The sequence below is a fragment of the Balaenoptera borealis genome (assembly GCF_965194805.1).
Source record: "Balaenoptera borealis genome assembly, chromosome: 6".
Classification (NCBI taxonomy): domain Eukaryota; kingdom Metazoa; phylum Chordata; class Mammalia; order Artiodactyla; family Balaenopteridae; genus Balaenoptera; species Balaenoptera borealis.
The window spans coordinates 79,149,580-79,166,655 of NC_138863.1; the positions used below are offsets into that span (position 1 = coordinate 79,149,580).

Genomic DNA, 17,076 nt, shown 5'->3' on the forward strand with positions numbered 1-17,076 from the left:
TTTTAAATTCCCTTCTTTAAAAAAAAGTTACCAGAAGAGAACTTTACTACATGTCATTAAAAATGTGCTGGAGCTTAAGTTCAGTTGAAACCAGTCTATTTTATAAGTCTTAAGGGGAGATTAATTTTTCAGTGTAACTGTTAACATATTCTTGAACACATCAGTAATGTGGGCTCAGTAGCTCCCTCTTCATATTGACTGTGGCACTGCAATCTCCGTTTGCAGAAACAGTATCAGCAAGCTTGGGAAGATGTCAAGATGACCGGCTATGACCTGAGAGCAGATGCCATCGGGATCCGGCATGCCAAGGCTTCCAGGGATATTGCCAGTGATGTGAGAGCTCCTCCTTGCCCGACCTTAACAAACACTAATTCATAGACACTCAGAGAGTTAATACTGTACTAATCTTTAATTCCCCAGGAATTATATCTAAGTAGAATGAAGGGCATTGTTACTAGTGTCTTGCTTTAAAATCCCCAATTCAAGAACAACTTTGACAACAATTTGATGACCCACTTAACTTCTCTGCTTGATTCTGCTCTTCGTATGTTTAAGCACAGATTTTTCTTTTCTTTTCTTTTCAATATCTTCTCAATATCCGTTAATGCATAAACACAGAGATCCAGTGGGTACAAAGAATTCTACTGTTTCTTGAAGTGCAACATGCATAGGTGGTTCCTGTGATAATTTTATGCAGTACATGGACAAACATTTTTTAAATAGTTACGTTGGTTTTAATGTGTGCTAGAAAAATACTGAGTTTTTTTCCCATTTAAATAGGACTATAAATTTTAAAATAAAAATATTAAATAAGTTTAAACTTTAAAATATATTTATTTAGACAAAGAATCAAGTTGACAAAGTAAAGTATGAAGTACAGGTGGTGCTTTGTGGCAAAACATGTGAGAATGGCAAACAGTGACTGAAGTCTGGGAAACAGTGGGCAACCCTATATTGGAATCCAGAAGCACAGAATCCAGAAGCACAATTCTTGCCTTTGAGGTGTTCACAATGTTTTCATGCTTACAGAAGACAAACCAATGTATCAAAAAGTATAAAACTTATAGTATGAATTCAAAGAAAAACAGTGCCCCAAAAAGGGTAATGTAAGGGAGATGGAGTTATTTGAGCAGGCTGTCTAGAAAAAGTGAGTTTGGAGAAACAATTCTTCTTTCTTCTGTTCACATCCACCAGTATCTATACAAAACTGCTTACGAGAAACAGAAGGGTCATTACGTTGGGTGTCGCAATGCCAAGGAAGATCCTAAACTGGTCTGGGCAGCACATGTGTTGAAGATGCAGAATGACAGGCTGTACAAAAAGGCCTACAATGACCACAAGGCCAAGATCACCATCCCGACAGACATGGTGTCCATCAATGCTGCCAAAGAAGGCCAGGCATTAGCAAGCGATGTGGACTATCGCCACTACCTACACCAGTGGTCTTGCTTTCCTGACCAGAATGATGTGATCCAAGCCAGGAAAGCCTATGACTTGCAGAGTGATGTAAGTTGTTGCTTGTGGTGCCCGAGGGGTGAGCTATTGCCCAGGAAGACAGCCTTCCACAGCTTTGCCCGTTCACTCCTGCCAGTGCTCAGGAAAACGCAATTCTCCCTGCCTAAGCACTTACTTCCCTGTAGTACTTTACCAAGTTAATTAATCACAAGCCTTAATGCCGGGCTTATTCAGAAAGTTTTCATCTTCATTGCTAGTGGTGCTACCAGAATTTTTCTATAGATTTGTTAATGTGTGTACTGTTTGTAGTTTATTAAACATAGGCATCTTCATGGTTCTTCAATTGAATGACAGGGACTGTCTTCCTTGAAATTAATTTGAAAGGTTAGCAGCATGCTCCAAACTCACTAGTTTCCCTTAACTTGGTATTCTTCACAACATTGTTTTATTAATTTACCTAAAGTATTTTTAGATTTACTTATCTTTTTGCCGATTTAATCTTTTGAAAATGATGAATTCCATCAGGATGTTTGTTTCTTGTACAGAATTAATACCTTCTTTTAATTATCTAAACTTGGTTGCCTTAAGCTTCAAGAGATGCTTTCTCATAATGAATGAGTTTGTTATAGAAAAGTATATCCATCATTTGAAATGAATTGCCAACTGGTGGATTTAGTCCCATTTCTAGATAAATGCAGTCTCTTCATTATCCTGAACCACATTAGTATATTAAGGAATGCATATCAATCAAGTTCTTAAAGAATGAGGAAGGGAAGCTTCAAAATCTGTATGTAATCCTCTTCAAGAATCCCTTCTTCCAAATTTTGGGTATCCACAATACTTTACACACTAAAACATATAACATTCTTCATTAAGGTAGAAATTTCCCTACATTTTCACTCCTCTTCAACTCCCTATTTTAGTTTGATATTTGTATCCTATTAAACAGTTATTAAAATACCATTTCTGAAGACCACAGTTTTTTTTTATGAAATTAATAACTGGTGTTTCACATAGAGCAATTATATCTGGTTAACCACTTAACATATACCTCACAAAACAGGTTTAGATAGCCAAGAAAATGCAAATTCCAATTCAAAGGGAAGTGCTATATTCGAAAAAGAAAACTCAGTTGAGATCAAAATTGTGGAAGTAGGGATTACATTCTTAATTATCCCTTTAAAAGTAATTATTAAACACACCATGTGCCAGGTCTTGTGCTAAGCACTAAAGGTACAATGGGGAATAAAGAAGAACAAGACAAACTTCCTGACTTTAGGGAGTTCACACTGATAAAAAGGAACAGATGTTAACTAGAGAATATCCATAAAAATGGGATGACTGAGAAAGAATGATCATGGCACTATGAAAAATGAGGTGGGGAAAGCTTCTCTGGGAAAGCACTGATTTAGGGGTAAGAAGGGAGAGTATGAGTTTGTTCCATGAGGAGGACACAGGGTGCATTCCTGCAGAATGACCAGTGTATGCAAAAGGAGTGGTATGCAAACCACAAACTGAAAGGCCAATGTGGTCAGAACACATGGGTAAAAGGGAAGCACATATAAGATGAGGCTGGAAGAATAGGTAGGGACTGATGCTAGACCATCATCACCTTCTAATCTATGTTAAGATTTTGATCTTTATCGTGAGACCAGGGAGAAACCATAGGTTGGGGGGATGTTGTGACATCAGATCTGAATGGTGAATTTTGTAAAGATTATTCTGGCCGTTGTGTGGAGAACTTGCTGGAGAGCCTATTATTATTGATTTAAAAGTCCACCTTGGCTAGTGTGATGATTACCAAAATATTCAAAAATCTTCCACACATCCCCTAAGCAAAGCACTCCTTCTGCATCCTTCTGCTTTCTAGACTACGCATAGGCACCCCAACACAGAGCCCCCTGCCACGGAAAACAAAGTAGGACAAAACACTGCTATGCATATGAGGAATTATTTTTGTCAGGCCCATGCTCAGCTTTATCATTGTTTGTGGAAGAGAAAATGCAACATGAAAAGCTGCTTCCTTACTTTACCACAATTTAAAAAAAAAAAAACCCTGCCTCTCCTAACTTTGTTTTCTTTCCCAGGCCATCTATAAGGCTGACTTGGAGTGGCTGCGTGGCATCGGCTGGGTGCCCATAGGGTCTCCCGAAGTACTGAGAGTGAAAAATGCCCAACATATCCTACAAGACAGTGTCTATCGGACACCTGTAGTGAAACTCAAGTACACAAGTATCGTTGACACACCTGAAGTTGTCCTTGCTAAATCAAATGCTGAAAATATTAGTATTGTAAGTCACATTTTTCTTCTATATTAAAATTAAGTTCATGTTATAGAAAATGATAAATAATTAACCTGGTAATCTATTTGTAAGATAATAATATTGATGATAGCAAAGATTTTAATAAGTAATATTGACACGGTTGTTTTGTTATTGCTTACTAATTTTAAACCAAAACTCAAAGTATGAATAAAAGGTATTAATACAGATTTCATATCAAATTTGAGTAACTTATGTGAAAAGATTCTGGAAATTTTTACCTTAGTATGAAAAGATTTTGGATCAGAAAAATCGAAAGTTGTGCACTGCAACTAGCAAAATTACAAACTGTGAAGTAATTTTTTTTTTTTTCTTTTTTTTTTGTGAAGTAATTTTGTTATCGTTGGTTCTTTCCATAGCCAAAGTACAGAGAAGCTTGGGACATGGATAAAACTTCAATCCACATAATGCCAGATACTCCAGAAATTAATCGCGCTAGAGCCAACGCTCTTAATGTGAGCGATGTAAGTACTGCAACAGACTCCCTTTTTGTTTGGAAAGTCACCCAATTGGTATGAAGATATCACTAGGGAACTCTTCATAGCCAAGGAAGAGAAGATTGAGTGGGTAAGGAGGCCCTTGACCAGGAGTGAGGAGAGGGGCAGACCCCTGGCTCTCAGTCACTGGGCAAGGCCAGTTATGGTGAAGCAATGTCAACATGACAGAAGAGAGAAGGGAACAAGGAGAAGAAAGATAATGGAAGAGGAATGAAGAGACACACAAAGAAGAAAGGGGAATTAACAACAGATTCAGACAAACACAAAATAATTATGAGAATTCTTTTCACAACTTTATACAAATGAATTTTAAAACCCAGATCTATAGGGGATTTTTAAGGAAGTTATAAATTACTAAAATTGAGCCCAGAAAAAGAATAAAAACATATTGCAAGAAATTAATAGGTTATTAAAGACTCTCCTTCCTCCTCTCTGATATCAGGGTCACCCAGAATGATTTCATAGGGGAATTTTTTCCAAACCTCAAAAAATAAACAAACTGACAGAGAGCCTAATGAAAGAAGGAAAGCCATCACCGTTATCAAAACTTGTCAAAGAGAGTTCCACTAATGAAAACTGTAGACCAATAATAATGGGGAAAATCTTAAATGAAATATTAACAAATCAAATTCAGTAACACATGAATATGATATGATACAAACAACTAGGGTTCATTCAGGAATGCCAAGAGTGTTCTGTATTCAGAAACCTAACAATGTGATAGAACAAAAGAGAAAAATCGTATGCTCATTTTATTAGATTTAAGAAGACATGTGGCGGGGAGGAGGAAGGGTAAGCTAGGACCAAGTGAGAGAGTGGCATGGACTAATGTACACTACCAAATGTAAAATAGATAGCTAGTGGGAAGCAGCCGCATAGCACAGGGAGATCAGCTCGGTGCTTTGTGACCACCTAGAGGAGTGGGATAGGGAGGATGGGAAGGAGACACAAGAGGAAGGGGATATGGGGATATATGTATACATATAGCTGATTCACTTTGTTATACAGCAGAAACTAACACACGATTGTAAAGCAATTATATTCCAATAAAGATGTTTAAAAAAAAAAAAAAAAGATGTGTGGGACTTCCCTGGTGGCACGTGGTTAAGAATCCACCTGCCAATGCAGGGGACACGGGTTCGAGCCCTGGTCCGGGAAGATCCCACATGCTGCGGAGCAATTATGCCCGTGTGCCACAACTACTGAGCCTGCGCTCTAGAGCCCGTGAGCCGCAACTACTGAAGCCCACGCGCCTAGAGCCCATGCTCTGCAGCAAGAGAAGCCACTGCAATGAGAAGCCCACGCACCACAACAAAGAGTAGCCCCCGCTCACCACAACTAGAGAAAGCCCCCGTGCAGCAACGAAGACCCAACACAGCCAAAAATAAATAAATAAATAAATAAATAAATAAATACTGATGAATAAAAAAAAAATTTTTTTTAAAAGACGTGTGACCAAGTCCAATATCCATTCTTATTTTTAAAAATAAAATCTTAGCAAGATAAGAATAAATGAATATTTTCTTGTCATAACTAAGAATAAATCTCATATCAAAGGCCAGGCTCATCCTCAAGTAAGTAAGCTTCTCAGTCAAGTCAGGAATAAAACAAGAATGCCCATAACATTACCATTTATTAATATTTGCTGGAAGTAGTTAAGTGATAAGCTTCTTATTCACAGCAAAATAATTACATAAGAATAAGTATAAGAGATAAATATTGGAAAGAACAAGGCAAACTTATCATTATTTGCAGAATAAATCATTACATGCCCAGGGAAAGGAAGAGAATCCACTAAAAAGTCTATTAGATAAAAAGAGAATTCGCTTACATGGCTAGCTTCACAGTTTAAGAAAGTTCAAGAAATGTACCACCTTCATGGATCACAGAGATTTTACTGTGTGTAGAACAAGTATGACCTTAGAAGAAGGATACTACCTTAATGCAGTCCACCATGGCTTGGAACTTTGCATCTTTCAAAACATAATAAATCTTTGTGAGAGAAGGAGCCTTCCAAGCAAAGATTACTCACCATATGCCAAACTGCACCACCAACTCTATTGTAATGAGCCTCTTGGGAGCTAATTTTTTCCAAGGGCTGGGAAGAAAACAACATTTTGAGGCACTGGTACATTTTTTGTTTTGGACCAGAATCAGTATGTGGTGCAGTGTACTCTTATTGCCAAGTGACTGGATGGAGAAACAGCCAGCTCTTCACTGCAGTATAGACTCCTCCGCCTCTTCCTTCTGAGCCATAGGTATCTTTGGCAGGGGAATTCTGGAAAGTCTCATGTGCTCTCTTTTACATGATAAATTTCTCAGCTGGAAATACTAGAAGCCTACCATTAATATCATGATATAAACAAGACTAGTAATTGAAACTATGCCAAAAGTAAAGTTGTTAAATTTAGATATTTAGATACTAATGAGAATGACTTTTGTTTTGGAAGAAATCAAACATCCTATTTGAATGTTAACCAAAATATACACTTTCTTCATACATGATGTTGCCAGTAGTATAATCTCGATAAAATCCACTATTTTAAATTATTTCTATCATTTAGAAAGTACAACTTTTGCAGAATATTTGTATATCATTTTATGGGTAACCAAGCAAATCCATGTTAAATTAACTCATTTAATCTTCACACTAATCACACGGGTAAGACTGTTATTTTGTCTTTATCATATGGGAAACTTGAGACTTAAAAATATTAAGGAATTTGCCCACATTCTCAAAGTTAGTAGGTGAAGAAGTTAGGTCTCAAGCCCAATTTTTTTTGTAGTTCAAATAAAAAATATATTTGACCACATAAACAAAAAAAGTATATTACATAAGAAAAAATAGTGTAACAGTATATGTAATAAAACAAAATAAATTTTAAAAGTTTAAATAACATAATTACAAATTTGCATGAAATATTCTCTAGTATAATACATTTACATGTGGAGAACACTTTTTTCTTTTGTACAAAAAAAGTCAAATGTTAAAATTGGACCACCCAAGATTCATACAAAAACTTGAATGAAAATTCATATAAAACTTGTCCATTACAAGGACAAAATTTATCTAAGCACTCATTTTTCAAATATGAAAAGGCCATGAAACTGTCAATGATTGAAATTCACTTCTTCTTTCTGCACTGTTCAAGCTCCCATAGTGATAGGTATGATTTCTGATTTACACATTTAAATTACTCTTATTTCTGAGTCTTTCTGACATTGTCAGTACAGAAGGTATCCATTTAAATGTGAATATATTTTTAGAAGGCTATTTGTAAATCAGTCACTGCTTTAATTGACTTCTCTTTACAAACAAAACAGTGCTACACTTAGAAAATAGCGGTTACATCCAATGGTGCTTCAGAAAGAAACTCTAACATTCCCAAACAATATGCTTCATCAGTCGTATTAGAAGATCTAACAAACCATACAGAGAGGAAAAAATCTCAAGTGTAAAAAGTTTTTAATTCTGAAGATTAAAAATTGAATTGAATTAAATAAATAGAATTATTAAACTAGAGAAATTCAATACTAGCCTGCCAACGTCTGAACTTAAACATATCCCAGTGCTACTAATACACCAATACAAGAAGCAGATAAACCCTTTTACATAAACCATGAACAACTACATCAAAGCTATAATTCAAAAAAAAAAAAAGAAAAGAAAGAACTCTTGTCAAGCCCAGATCTTTGGATTCCAGACATGATTTTGTTCTCCAGTACACTGGTACAGAATGATTCTTTCACCTATTCTCTTTTTTTAAACTGGTTCTGGGACTTCAAAAACTGCACCCCTCTGATATTAATTCTACTCGAACCCTTGGAGTCATTAGTAACTTTGAATCTGGAACGATACCTTATTTTTCCTCCTCTTCAGAAAATTTACCGCGAAGGTTGGGATGCGATGAAGATGAGCTGTGATGTACGGCTGGATGCCATCCCCATCCAGGCCGCCAAGGCCTCCAGGGAGATCGCCAGTGATGTGAGTGTGGCCTTGTGTAACTCCTCAGTTTCTCAAACAAATGCCCTGGGTGCATTGAGAGTTCGTGCTGTGATCCATCTGCTTTGTTTTTCTGTCTCCAGTATAAATACAAGCTTGACCATGAGAAGCAGAAGGGACACTACGTGGGTACCCTCACAGCCAGGGATGACAACAAGATCCACTGGGCCCTCATAGCTGGCAAGATTCAGAATGAAAGAGAATACCGGCTGCACTGGGCCAAGTGGAAGTCTAAGTTCCAGAGCCCTCCGGATATGCTTTCCATCACGCACTCTAAACATTGCCAGGCTCTGGTCAGCGACATTGATTATCGCAATTACCTTCACCAGTGGATGTGCGTGCCTGACCAGCGCGACGTGATTCAGGCCAGGAAAGCCTACGATCTGCAAAGCGATGTGAGTGGGCTGCATTTTAGCCTGAGCTCTTGCATCATTTTCCCATGACTCCCAGAAAGTTTATGTCATTAAATCCTTGCAGCATCACTTCACATCTTTATATAGCGAAGAATTTGGTTTTGGTTAGACCTTATAGTATGGTATCAAAATCACCAGAGCCATGAAGGATCTGGACTTTGTATCAAGAAGTAAGTGGTAGCGTGAATATAGTTCTTAACTGTTTCTGGTTAAAGACAGCTACTCTGAAAATATTATTTTAATAGAATTTAAGTAGCAACAGAGGTTTAAATTGTAACTGAAATACCAGCAGTCCATGGGCAGGATGTAGTCACAGATATGCTATTTTAGTTGACACAGTATTTTTAAATTTTGAATTAAGTTGCCAAGGTTTTTAAATCAGGGAATTTTGTGTACAAATCTAGGGGTTCCCATTTTTATTGAAAAAAAATCAGAGGATGCAGCTCCAGACATGCATTAGCCCTTGGCAACAATAACCTGGAGCTGAATTGAGGCTAACCCCCTTTAAATAGCAAATATATCCCCAGGTGGTTTGTCATACCACCTGGCCTCATAGTTAATTTACTTATGTTACTTGTCTGGCTGCTTGAGTATGTCATTCTTAAATTGCATTTCTCCATCAGACCAATGGATAGAATAAATATGACCAGGGTCACTGACTTCTTCCTGGTCTTATTTTCACAGGCTATTTACAAGGCTGACTTGGAATGGTTACGTGGGATCGGCTGGATGCCAAATGATTCTGTTTCTGTCAATCATGCCAAGCACGCTGCAGATATCTTCAGTGAGGTATTCCAGGGTCTTATCCTGCCGTTCAGCACATTTCCTAAGAGACTGAACAAAAAATATACGAGCCAAAATGCAGTCATTCTCTATCAGCAGTTTTAACAATTTCAATTGCTGTCATTTAAGCCAGACGTACATTTTTCCAAAATAATCCTGTACTGTCCCTTTCACATTATGGAATCACATCCATCTACACTCAACAATGCTTAGAATCGTATAAATAGAAAACTTCTTTTGTCAGCAATAGCAATACACTTCAGAGAAATTTGTCCAGTTGGAAAAAAAATGCACTGAGTTCACATAATGATACATTACATGGCTTTGGGAGCTAACCAAACCTGCTACTTTAAAATCTGTGGAAGGTGTAAGAAGTCAACCCATTTGTTAAAAAATAAAATGCTAAGAAGAAAGCCAAATTGCCAGGAAGATGCCATTGACATACGGCATTCTATGCCTCTAGTAGAGAAGGGTCCTTAAATGCAGCATATCTTTATCAACTCACACAGGACCAGAGACTACAGCTATCTAAAAGATATTTTCTTTCCCATAGAAAAAATATCGCACAAAAATAGAAACTCTCAACTTTACTCCCGTGGATGACAGAGTTGATTACGTGACGGCAAAACAAAGTGGTGAAATCCTAAATGATGTAAGTATATGACTATCATTCTAAAATTGCTCTGTTGGGAAGATATCATTTCCAAAGCTTTTCCACGTACTTACACTCAGCGTGCAGTCATCGTCTGAGATACAGATTGTAAACGCTGAGATGAATGATGCTAGCATTTGCTTGGACAACATTATGTTTTCTTAATATCAAAGAACCTACCAACTTTCTTCTCATTTCTAGATTAAATACCGAAAAGATTGGAATGACACCAAATCAAAGTACACCCTCACAGAAACCCCTCAGCTGCATGCTGCCCAGGAGGCGGCCCGAATACTGGACCAGGTATGGATTTTACCTGGGTGCCTGGCACTTTGTATGGGGACAGAGGACCACAACATAACAACAGGAGACTTCTCCCTCCATTCTGACTCCTTGGTTTAACCCTTTGTCATGGCTCTCTGTCTTTTAGTATCTCTACAAGGAAAGCTGGGAGAAACAAAAAGCCACCAGTTACATTTTGCCTCCGGATGCTGTGCCGTTTGTTCACGCCCATCACTCTAGGGACGTTCAGAGCGAGGTAATTTATTCTGATATGAGTGTGCTTTGCAAAGGCCGGACCTTCCCTGTGCAGGAACCCATTTATGCTAAGGCATGTAGCGTAATGGAGAGTTCCTGGTTGGCTGGCAGGCCTGGCCAGGCTTGGGGATGGTCAGAGTACCTGCTCCCTTCTGGTGCTTTTCCCATGGGCTTTTGGCATTCTTCATCTTTTTTTTCTTGGCTTCTTTAAAAACTATCGTTTGAAGTCTTTGTTTTTTCTTCTATTCCCTGCTTCCCTAAAATCTCTAAGCCTTCAAATACAGTATTGCCAGCATTAGAAAATAAGTGTATATTTTTCTATTTTTAAATTGATATTTCTTCATCTCTATCTATTTATTTCAATGTTTCTGTTTTGTTTTGTTTTTTAGCAAAGTGGTAAAAATAGACTTTATTTAAAAACTATAGCAAAAGGGGAAAAGCAACCTCATTACAGAACTGGGCTCAAGTCCAAATACAGAAAGGACAATTGAAGGTTTATAGCCAAGGAACAGTGAGGGGTCCAGTGGACAGAAAGTTACTAAAAGGAGATATCAAGGATAGGGGGATTCCTGCTAAACTCTGCTAAAATTTAACAGAATTTTTGCTAAAACTGGGCTATGCAGCCCCAGCAAAGATAGAGACCAAAGTGGAGTCCTCATCAAGAAGAGGGCCCAGGGGAGCCTGACTAAAGTTTGAGCAATGAGAGAGTCTGTCAGTACTTACGTGGTTCTCCTTAAATAATTACATCTACTGAGCGAAATAATGATTATTTTATTTCTATTATTTTATACAAAAGATTTATATATAATCTTGCAATTATTTCGTGCAATCTTGTTGCTCTTTCTCTTTTACTTTTTTAAAAAAATATCTTTATTGGAGTATAATTGCTTTACAGTGTTGTGTTAGTTTCTGCGGTACAACAAAGTGAATCAGCTGTATGTGTGCAGATATCCCCATATCCCCTCCCTCTTGAGCCTCCCTCCCACCCTATTTCAATGTTTTTTGATATTTATTCTTGGGGGAGTAACACAAAAAGCTGGGGGACTGAGTTTGCTGATGTTTCAAGCCCCCTTTGCCTTGTGTGCTTGGCAAAGCTGATGGGATCTCTGTTCCTCTTCCCACCAGCTGAAATACAAAGCTGACCATGTCAAGCAGAAAGGTCATTATGTTGGTGTCCCGACGATGAGAGATGATCCTAAACTGGTTTGGTTCGAGCACGCAGGCCAGATTCAGAATGACAGACTATACAAAGAGCACTATCATAAAACAAAGGGCAGAATCAATATACCTCCTGATATGGTGTCGGTGTTGGCGGCCAAGGAGGGGCAGGCCCTTGTCAGTGATATTGATTACCGCAATTACGTGCACCAATGGACGTGTCACCCTGACCAAAATGATGTTATTCAGGCAAGGAAGGCCTATGACCTACAAAGCGATGTAAGTGATTTTTGTTTCTTAATGATCTAGAAACGTATGGTCTACTCTGAGAATCGTAAGCAGCATTCTAGAATCACCAGTCTATGACACTTGGGACCATAAATACTTAGTTTGCTCTCAGAAGGGAATGAAGACTGGATATGAAGTAGAGAAAGGTTGGGAGCAGTGATGGACAGCTTTGCTTACTGACTGTGCATTTCTGAATAACTTTCACAGCCAATTTTTTAAAAATCTGCTTTTGTACCATCTCTGCCATCAACAACTCCTCACATTTGCATGGAAAATTATCAACTGATTTAAAATAATAATTGGCTGGGGTGGGAGCTGAGATGGAGTTGGGATTTTGGCTGTATTAGATGATAGTATAGTCAAGGACCTGGGAATGCTTCCTTCTTGCTTTGCTGAGCATCTCCTTCCTTGTGGCATTTATGAAGGAGTTGCTTACAAGGAATCAAAGCAAAGAGGACACAATGTACCGATGAGTTGCATGAGGCCCAGAATCCCTTAGGCAGAGTTTAAAGCTGGGATAGAGAATATATCTCAGGCCACCTCCCACTGAAGCCTGAATCAAGATCTCTACCTGCCGCCAGCACTCTTTAGGGAACAGAAACACAATGCATCGATGTGATGCTCAGGTGCGCCGAGGAGCTAACCCTACCTGGGTCTTCTCATCATTACCAAAACAGAAGCAGGATGTCAAAGACTGCCTGCAGCACAGGTGGTGAACTTGAACATCCCACCTCACTGGTTGCTGCAGGAGGATGACCACTGTGGAACTTTAATCAGATTAGCAACTCCTCTTCATTTGGTATAGGATGGCCTGAGAGAATTCAGGAAGTGAGGGGGAAGGGTAGAGATGGGCTGGAGGGATGCTTCCCCCAACCCTACAGTACATGAGCATTTACTTGTGTGATTTCCTTTACTTAGTCTAAATGCCCCCATGTATTTCTATGTAACTATAACTTCCTTGGTAAAACCTTCTCTTATGCTCACAGATGAAAACAATGGTCCCTTACCCTCAACTCCCACAGCATCTGCATGGTCTTCCTCTCATAGCGCTTAACCACTTTGCACTTTATAAGTAACTTCTCTTTACACTTAGAGGCCTTCCTTATACTTATCCCTCAAATAACCTTCCATAGTTCTTCATTTATAGTAACAGGCTCAAGAAATGTTGCTCAGGTGTACAGATGAAATCATGATTGAATCAATGAGACAACAGCCACTAGAGAGAAAACCCTAAAAAGCTTCTGAACACATTGTTTCTAACCTGCTGCCTGTCATCCTGTGCCTGAGTCATTTATACCTGCATCATGTCTCCCTTCCTGCCCTCAGAATGTCTACAAAGCTGACCTGGAGTGGCTCCGAGGCATTGGTTGGATCCCCCTGGATTCTGTAGACCATGTGAGGGTTACCAAGAACCAGGAAATGGTGACTCAGGTAAGCAAAGCCTGTTCTTCTTACATAAGGCCTGGTCTCCTTACCTGCCATGTGGGGATATGTACCTATCCCCATGTTTGGGGGGGGGCGCCAGGGGACACCTGTCTTGATCGTCTCTATTTCTTTGCAGATAAAATATAAGAAAGATGCTCTTGCCAACTATCCTAACTTTACAAGCGTGGTGGATCCTCCAGAGATTGTTCTGGCCAAGATTAACTCAGTCAATCAAAGTGATGTAAGTTTGCTTTGTGTATAATGAGATACACAAACTGGAGACTTAGTTGTCTGTAGTTGAACAGGCTTGTGTAACTCCAGATAACTGCTTGTGAGATGATGGGGAGTAAATTATAAGAAAATCTTTGGGGGAGAATGTCTTAAAAGTCACTAGTAGGTGGTATACTGTACCCACTTTTAGATAATATCTAAATTATTATCCAAAACTTTCCATTATATTAGTTATAATATAAATTATATATCATATAGTGAAATTTAACCAGTTGGTTAATCTCTAAATGTAGACTAATTATTATCTACTAGGTAGATCTCTTGCTAGGTAGATCTTGTGAAACTTTAAATATACATTTAGAATAATCAAAGGTTTTGTTTTGTTTTCTCCCCTCAGGTAAAATATAAAGAAACATTTAATAAATTAATAAAGGGCAAGTATACCTTTTCTCCAGATACACCATATATCACCCATTCCAAAGACATGGGAAAACTCTACAGTACCGTAAGTTCCATTTTATGTGACATACAACTCAGTTCCAAATTTTAAGCTCTTGTCAGTATTCACATTCTTGGCTGATTTTGTGAGCAACTGAACTTATAAGGAGAACTATTGTTTTTGTTGTATTTAGTCTTGTTTATTAGAAGTAGCGTATTACTCAGGGCAAATAGTGTTTATCCAGCTGGTGTTGTTTGAGCCCCTGTGATGTGCCAGGCCCTGTGAGAGGCACTGAGGAGCTAAAGATCAATGAGACAAACCCTCCAGGAGCCCCTGTAAGTGAGGGAGACATTCAAATAAAGAGAGAGACAATAACCTAACAAGTTAACCTAACAAGCTATGTCACTTCTGGGCGCACGTAGGACCAAGCAACTACCAACAGAGAGAAGAGAGGAAAGGCTGGTCCCTCTTTAGCAATCATGTACATATATCTCCAGCCAACAAGTGGTGGACTTGCCCTCCAAATTTTAATTCAGCTAATCTAAAGGTGATGTGTGTGTAGCATATATGTGTATATGCCGAATGGGAAGCCATCTTTGGTGATTCTCTCTCTGTGTGCAAATTTGTTTTCACTTTTATTAGAACTGTAAATACAGTTAAACTCTGTTATAAAATGCCTCAGGGTCTGTAGATTTAATTTGCAACAAGCCCAAAGACTCTGCCCTGTTCTTAGGTACGCACACTAACAGCTGTTAATGAAGATTTAACCCTTGCCTTTAAACATGAGTAGTTTACGTTGACTTTACCATTTTCTTTCGAGTGGCATCTGAAAGAAGTTGAATGCAAACTTTTGTTGATACAACTTTCTTTGTCCTAGATACTGTATAAAGGAGCGTGGGAGGGAACCAAGGCCTATGGCTACACCTTGGACGAACGCTATATTCCCATTGTTGGAGCCAAGCATGCCGACTTTGTGAACAGTGAGGTCAGTAGGACTTTTTCCTTTCATAAGTTTGAGAGTCTTTCCAGCCACAAAGGGCTGGTTAGAAAGTCCCAGTGATTTTCAATGTTGCACCTATTTCACAGCTTAAATACAAAGAGACCTATGAGAAGCTGAAGGGTCACTACCTGGCTGGAAAAGAAATCAGTGAGTTCCCCAACGTGGTTCACAGTCTGGATTTCCAAAAGATGAGGAGTGCGGTAAGCAAAGTTCACTGTAACAGAGGATCTGCACACTTAAGTGTAATACTAGTCTGCCTGTTTATAATCTGCCCTTTGGTTCAAGATTAGCTGGGGGGTGGGATGGTGAGGAATGAGCCAGTCTTGAGACTGTCCCCCGCCCCTGCCAGTGAGCCCTGTGCACCTCTGATGGCTGTGAGTTTTCACCCTTTCCCTCCTGCCTCCTCCAAACACAGTGAGGGCTCTGTATTTGGAAAAAGGAGAAAATAAAGTCACTCTTCACCCTGTGTTATAAAAGGATGGGAAATTTTTAAAGAAGAAGAGTATATTCAAGTGTCATTTTTTTAACCTTAGTCTATTCTAAAGGTGTTGATCTATGTTGAAAATAAGACTCTAAAAGAGATTGATCAGAATAATTTACATTTAATTCCTTTCTTATTTTTGTCTTCAAAAATATATTATTCTTTAGTTGAACTACAGAAGACATTATGAGGACACCAAAGCAAATGTTCATATCCCCAATGATATGATGAATCATGTGCTGGCTAAAAGGTGCCAGTACATCCTCAGTGACCTGGAGTACCGACACTACTTCCACCACTGGACATCTCTTCCAGAAGAACCCAATGTTATTCGGGTCCAAAACGCGCAGGAGATCTTGAGTGATGTATGATGTCCTTTCCGCAGGTTGACTAAGTTACAGGCTTCACCCAGCCCTGCCTGGGGCCCCATGCTCTAATTGTCCCTGTATTCCTAAACCCTGCTGCTTTTCCATACAAAGTGGCATGAGTAACCTTTTTTGGTGTAAGGATCCCCTTGGAGCAATGAGGCACCTATGTTAAATATTTTATCTGTTCGACACTAGACTAAAACTTAGCTGTTGCTCTCTTCCTAAACTTCTTTAGGCCAGGGCATTAAAGACCTTCCAGGTGTTGAGAAACCCACCCTATGACTGCTAAGTACTAAGCACAGCCAAGGGCTGATAGGAAATTATCAAATGCTCGATTGTAAATTCAGTTAGTACCTGTCACCTTTCACAGTTTCTTCTTTCTTGCAGAATGTGTATAAAAGTGACTTGAATTGGCTGAAAGGCATTGGATGCTACGTTTGGGATACACCCCAGATCCTCCATGCCAAGAAATCATATGACCTCCAGAGTCAGGTGAGCCATCTTCTTAGAGGGACTAGCTCACTGTGGATTGATGGGCTCCATGGTGCTCTCAGGGGAGTGATAGCAAGGCTGTCCCTGTGCCCCAGAGAAAGCAGCTTTGACAGTGCATGATCTAAGGGAACCAAAGGCCCCTGCCCAATAAAACCTCTCTGGTGGCCTGTTCTGGTGCTGGCCTTCCTCAGTTTGGGTCTCTCCTGTGATTTAAGGCTATAGACATTTACAGCAGAAAGTTATCTGGGAGGTGTTTCAGAGTGAACTACTCTCAAGCATCTACACCTTAGTTGATCGGGTTAACTGGCAGGGAGTAGAATGCACATGCATACTTTGACCATAAATAGTTAAGTCTTGAAGTAAAAAGTAGACATTTGGGAAATTTCCCAGCAGAAATTCAGCTTGGATAGGGCAGACTAATGGAATGTTGAAATTGAGGGGCTGCTGTCAGGGATGGAGTATAGGCATGGAAAAACAACACAAGGAAGAAGGGACGTGGCAAAGATCTAGACTCCACTCTTGGTCAAGAGAAA

General features: G+C 39.1%; 1 protein-coding gene across 31 annotated transcripts in view; it reads left to right on the forward strand.

The window, feature by feature from the left end:
* Positions 1 to 17,076, forward strand: part of NEB (nebulin) — a 216,213-nt gene that overhangs the window by 131,007 nt on the left and 68,130 nt on the right. For 30 of the 31 annotated variants that reach the window (XM_082395693.1, XM_082395706.1, XM_082395682.1 and 27 more), the window contains 18 exons: positions 226 to 333; positions 1,195 to 1,506; positions 3,543 to 3,746; positions 4,136 to 4,240; positions 8,154 to 8,258; positions 8,360 to 8,671; positions 9,374 to 9,478; positions 10,026 to 10,124; positions 10,326 to 10,427; positions 10,555 to 10,662; positions 11,787 to 12,098; positions 13,434 to 13,538; positions 13,669 to 13,773; positions 14,161 to 14,268; positions 15,080 to 15,187; positions 15,289 to 15,402; positions 15,851 to 16,048; positions 16,439 to 16,543. In XM_082395693.1, coding sequence (XP_082251819.1) covers positions 226 to 333; positions 1,195 to 1,506; positions 3,543 to 3,746; positions 4,136 to 4,240; positions 8,154 to 8,258; positions 8,360 to 8,671; positions 9,374 to 9,478; positions 10,026 to 10,124; positions 10,326 to 10,427; positions 10,555 to 10,662; positions 11,787 to 12,098; positions 13,434 to 13,538; positions 13,669 to 13,773; positions 14,161 to 14,268; positions 15,080 to 15,187; positions 15,289 to 15,402; positions 15,851 to 16,048; positions 16,439 to 16,543 — 2,715 coding nt within the window. The remainder of the gene's footprint in view (positions 1 to 225; positions 334 to 1,194; positions 1,507 to 3,542; positions 3,747 to 4,135; positions 4,241 to 8,153; positions 8,259 to 8,359; positions 8,672 to 9,373; positions 9,479 to 10,025; positions 10,125 to 10,325; positions 10,428 to 10,554; positions 10,663 to 11,786; positions 12,099 to 13,433; positions 13,539 to 13,668; positions 13,774 to 14,160; positions 14,269 to 15,079; positions 15,188 to 15,288; positions 15,403 to 15,850; positions 16,049 to 16,438; positions 16,544 to 17,076) is intronic. The other variant, XM_082395705.1, reaches the window with a different exon arrangement.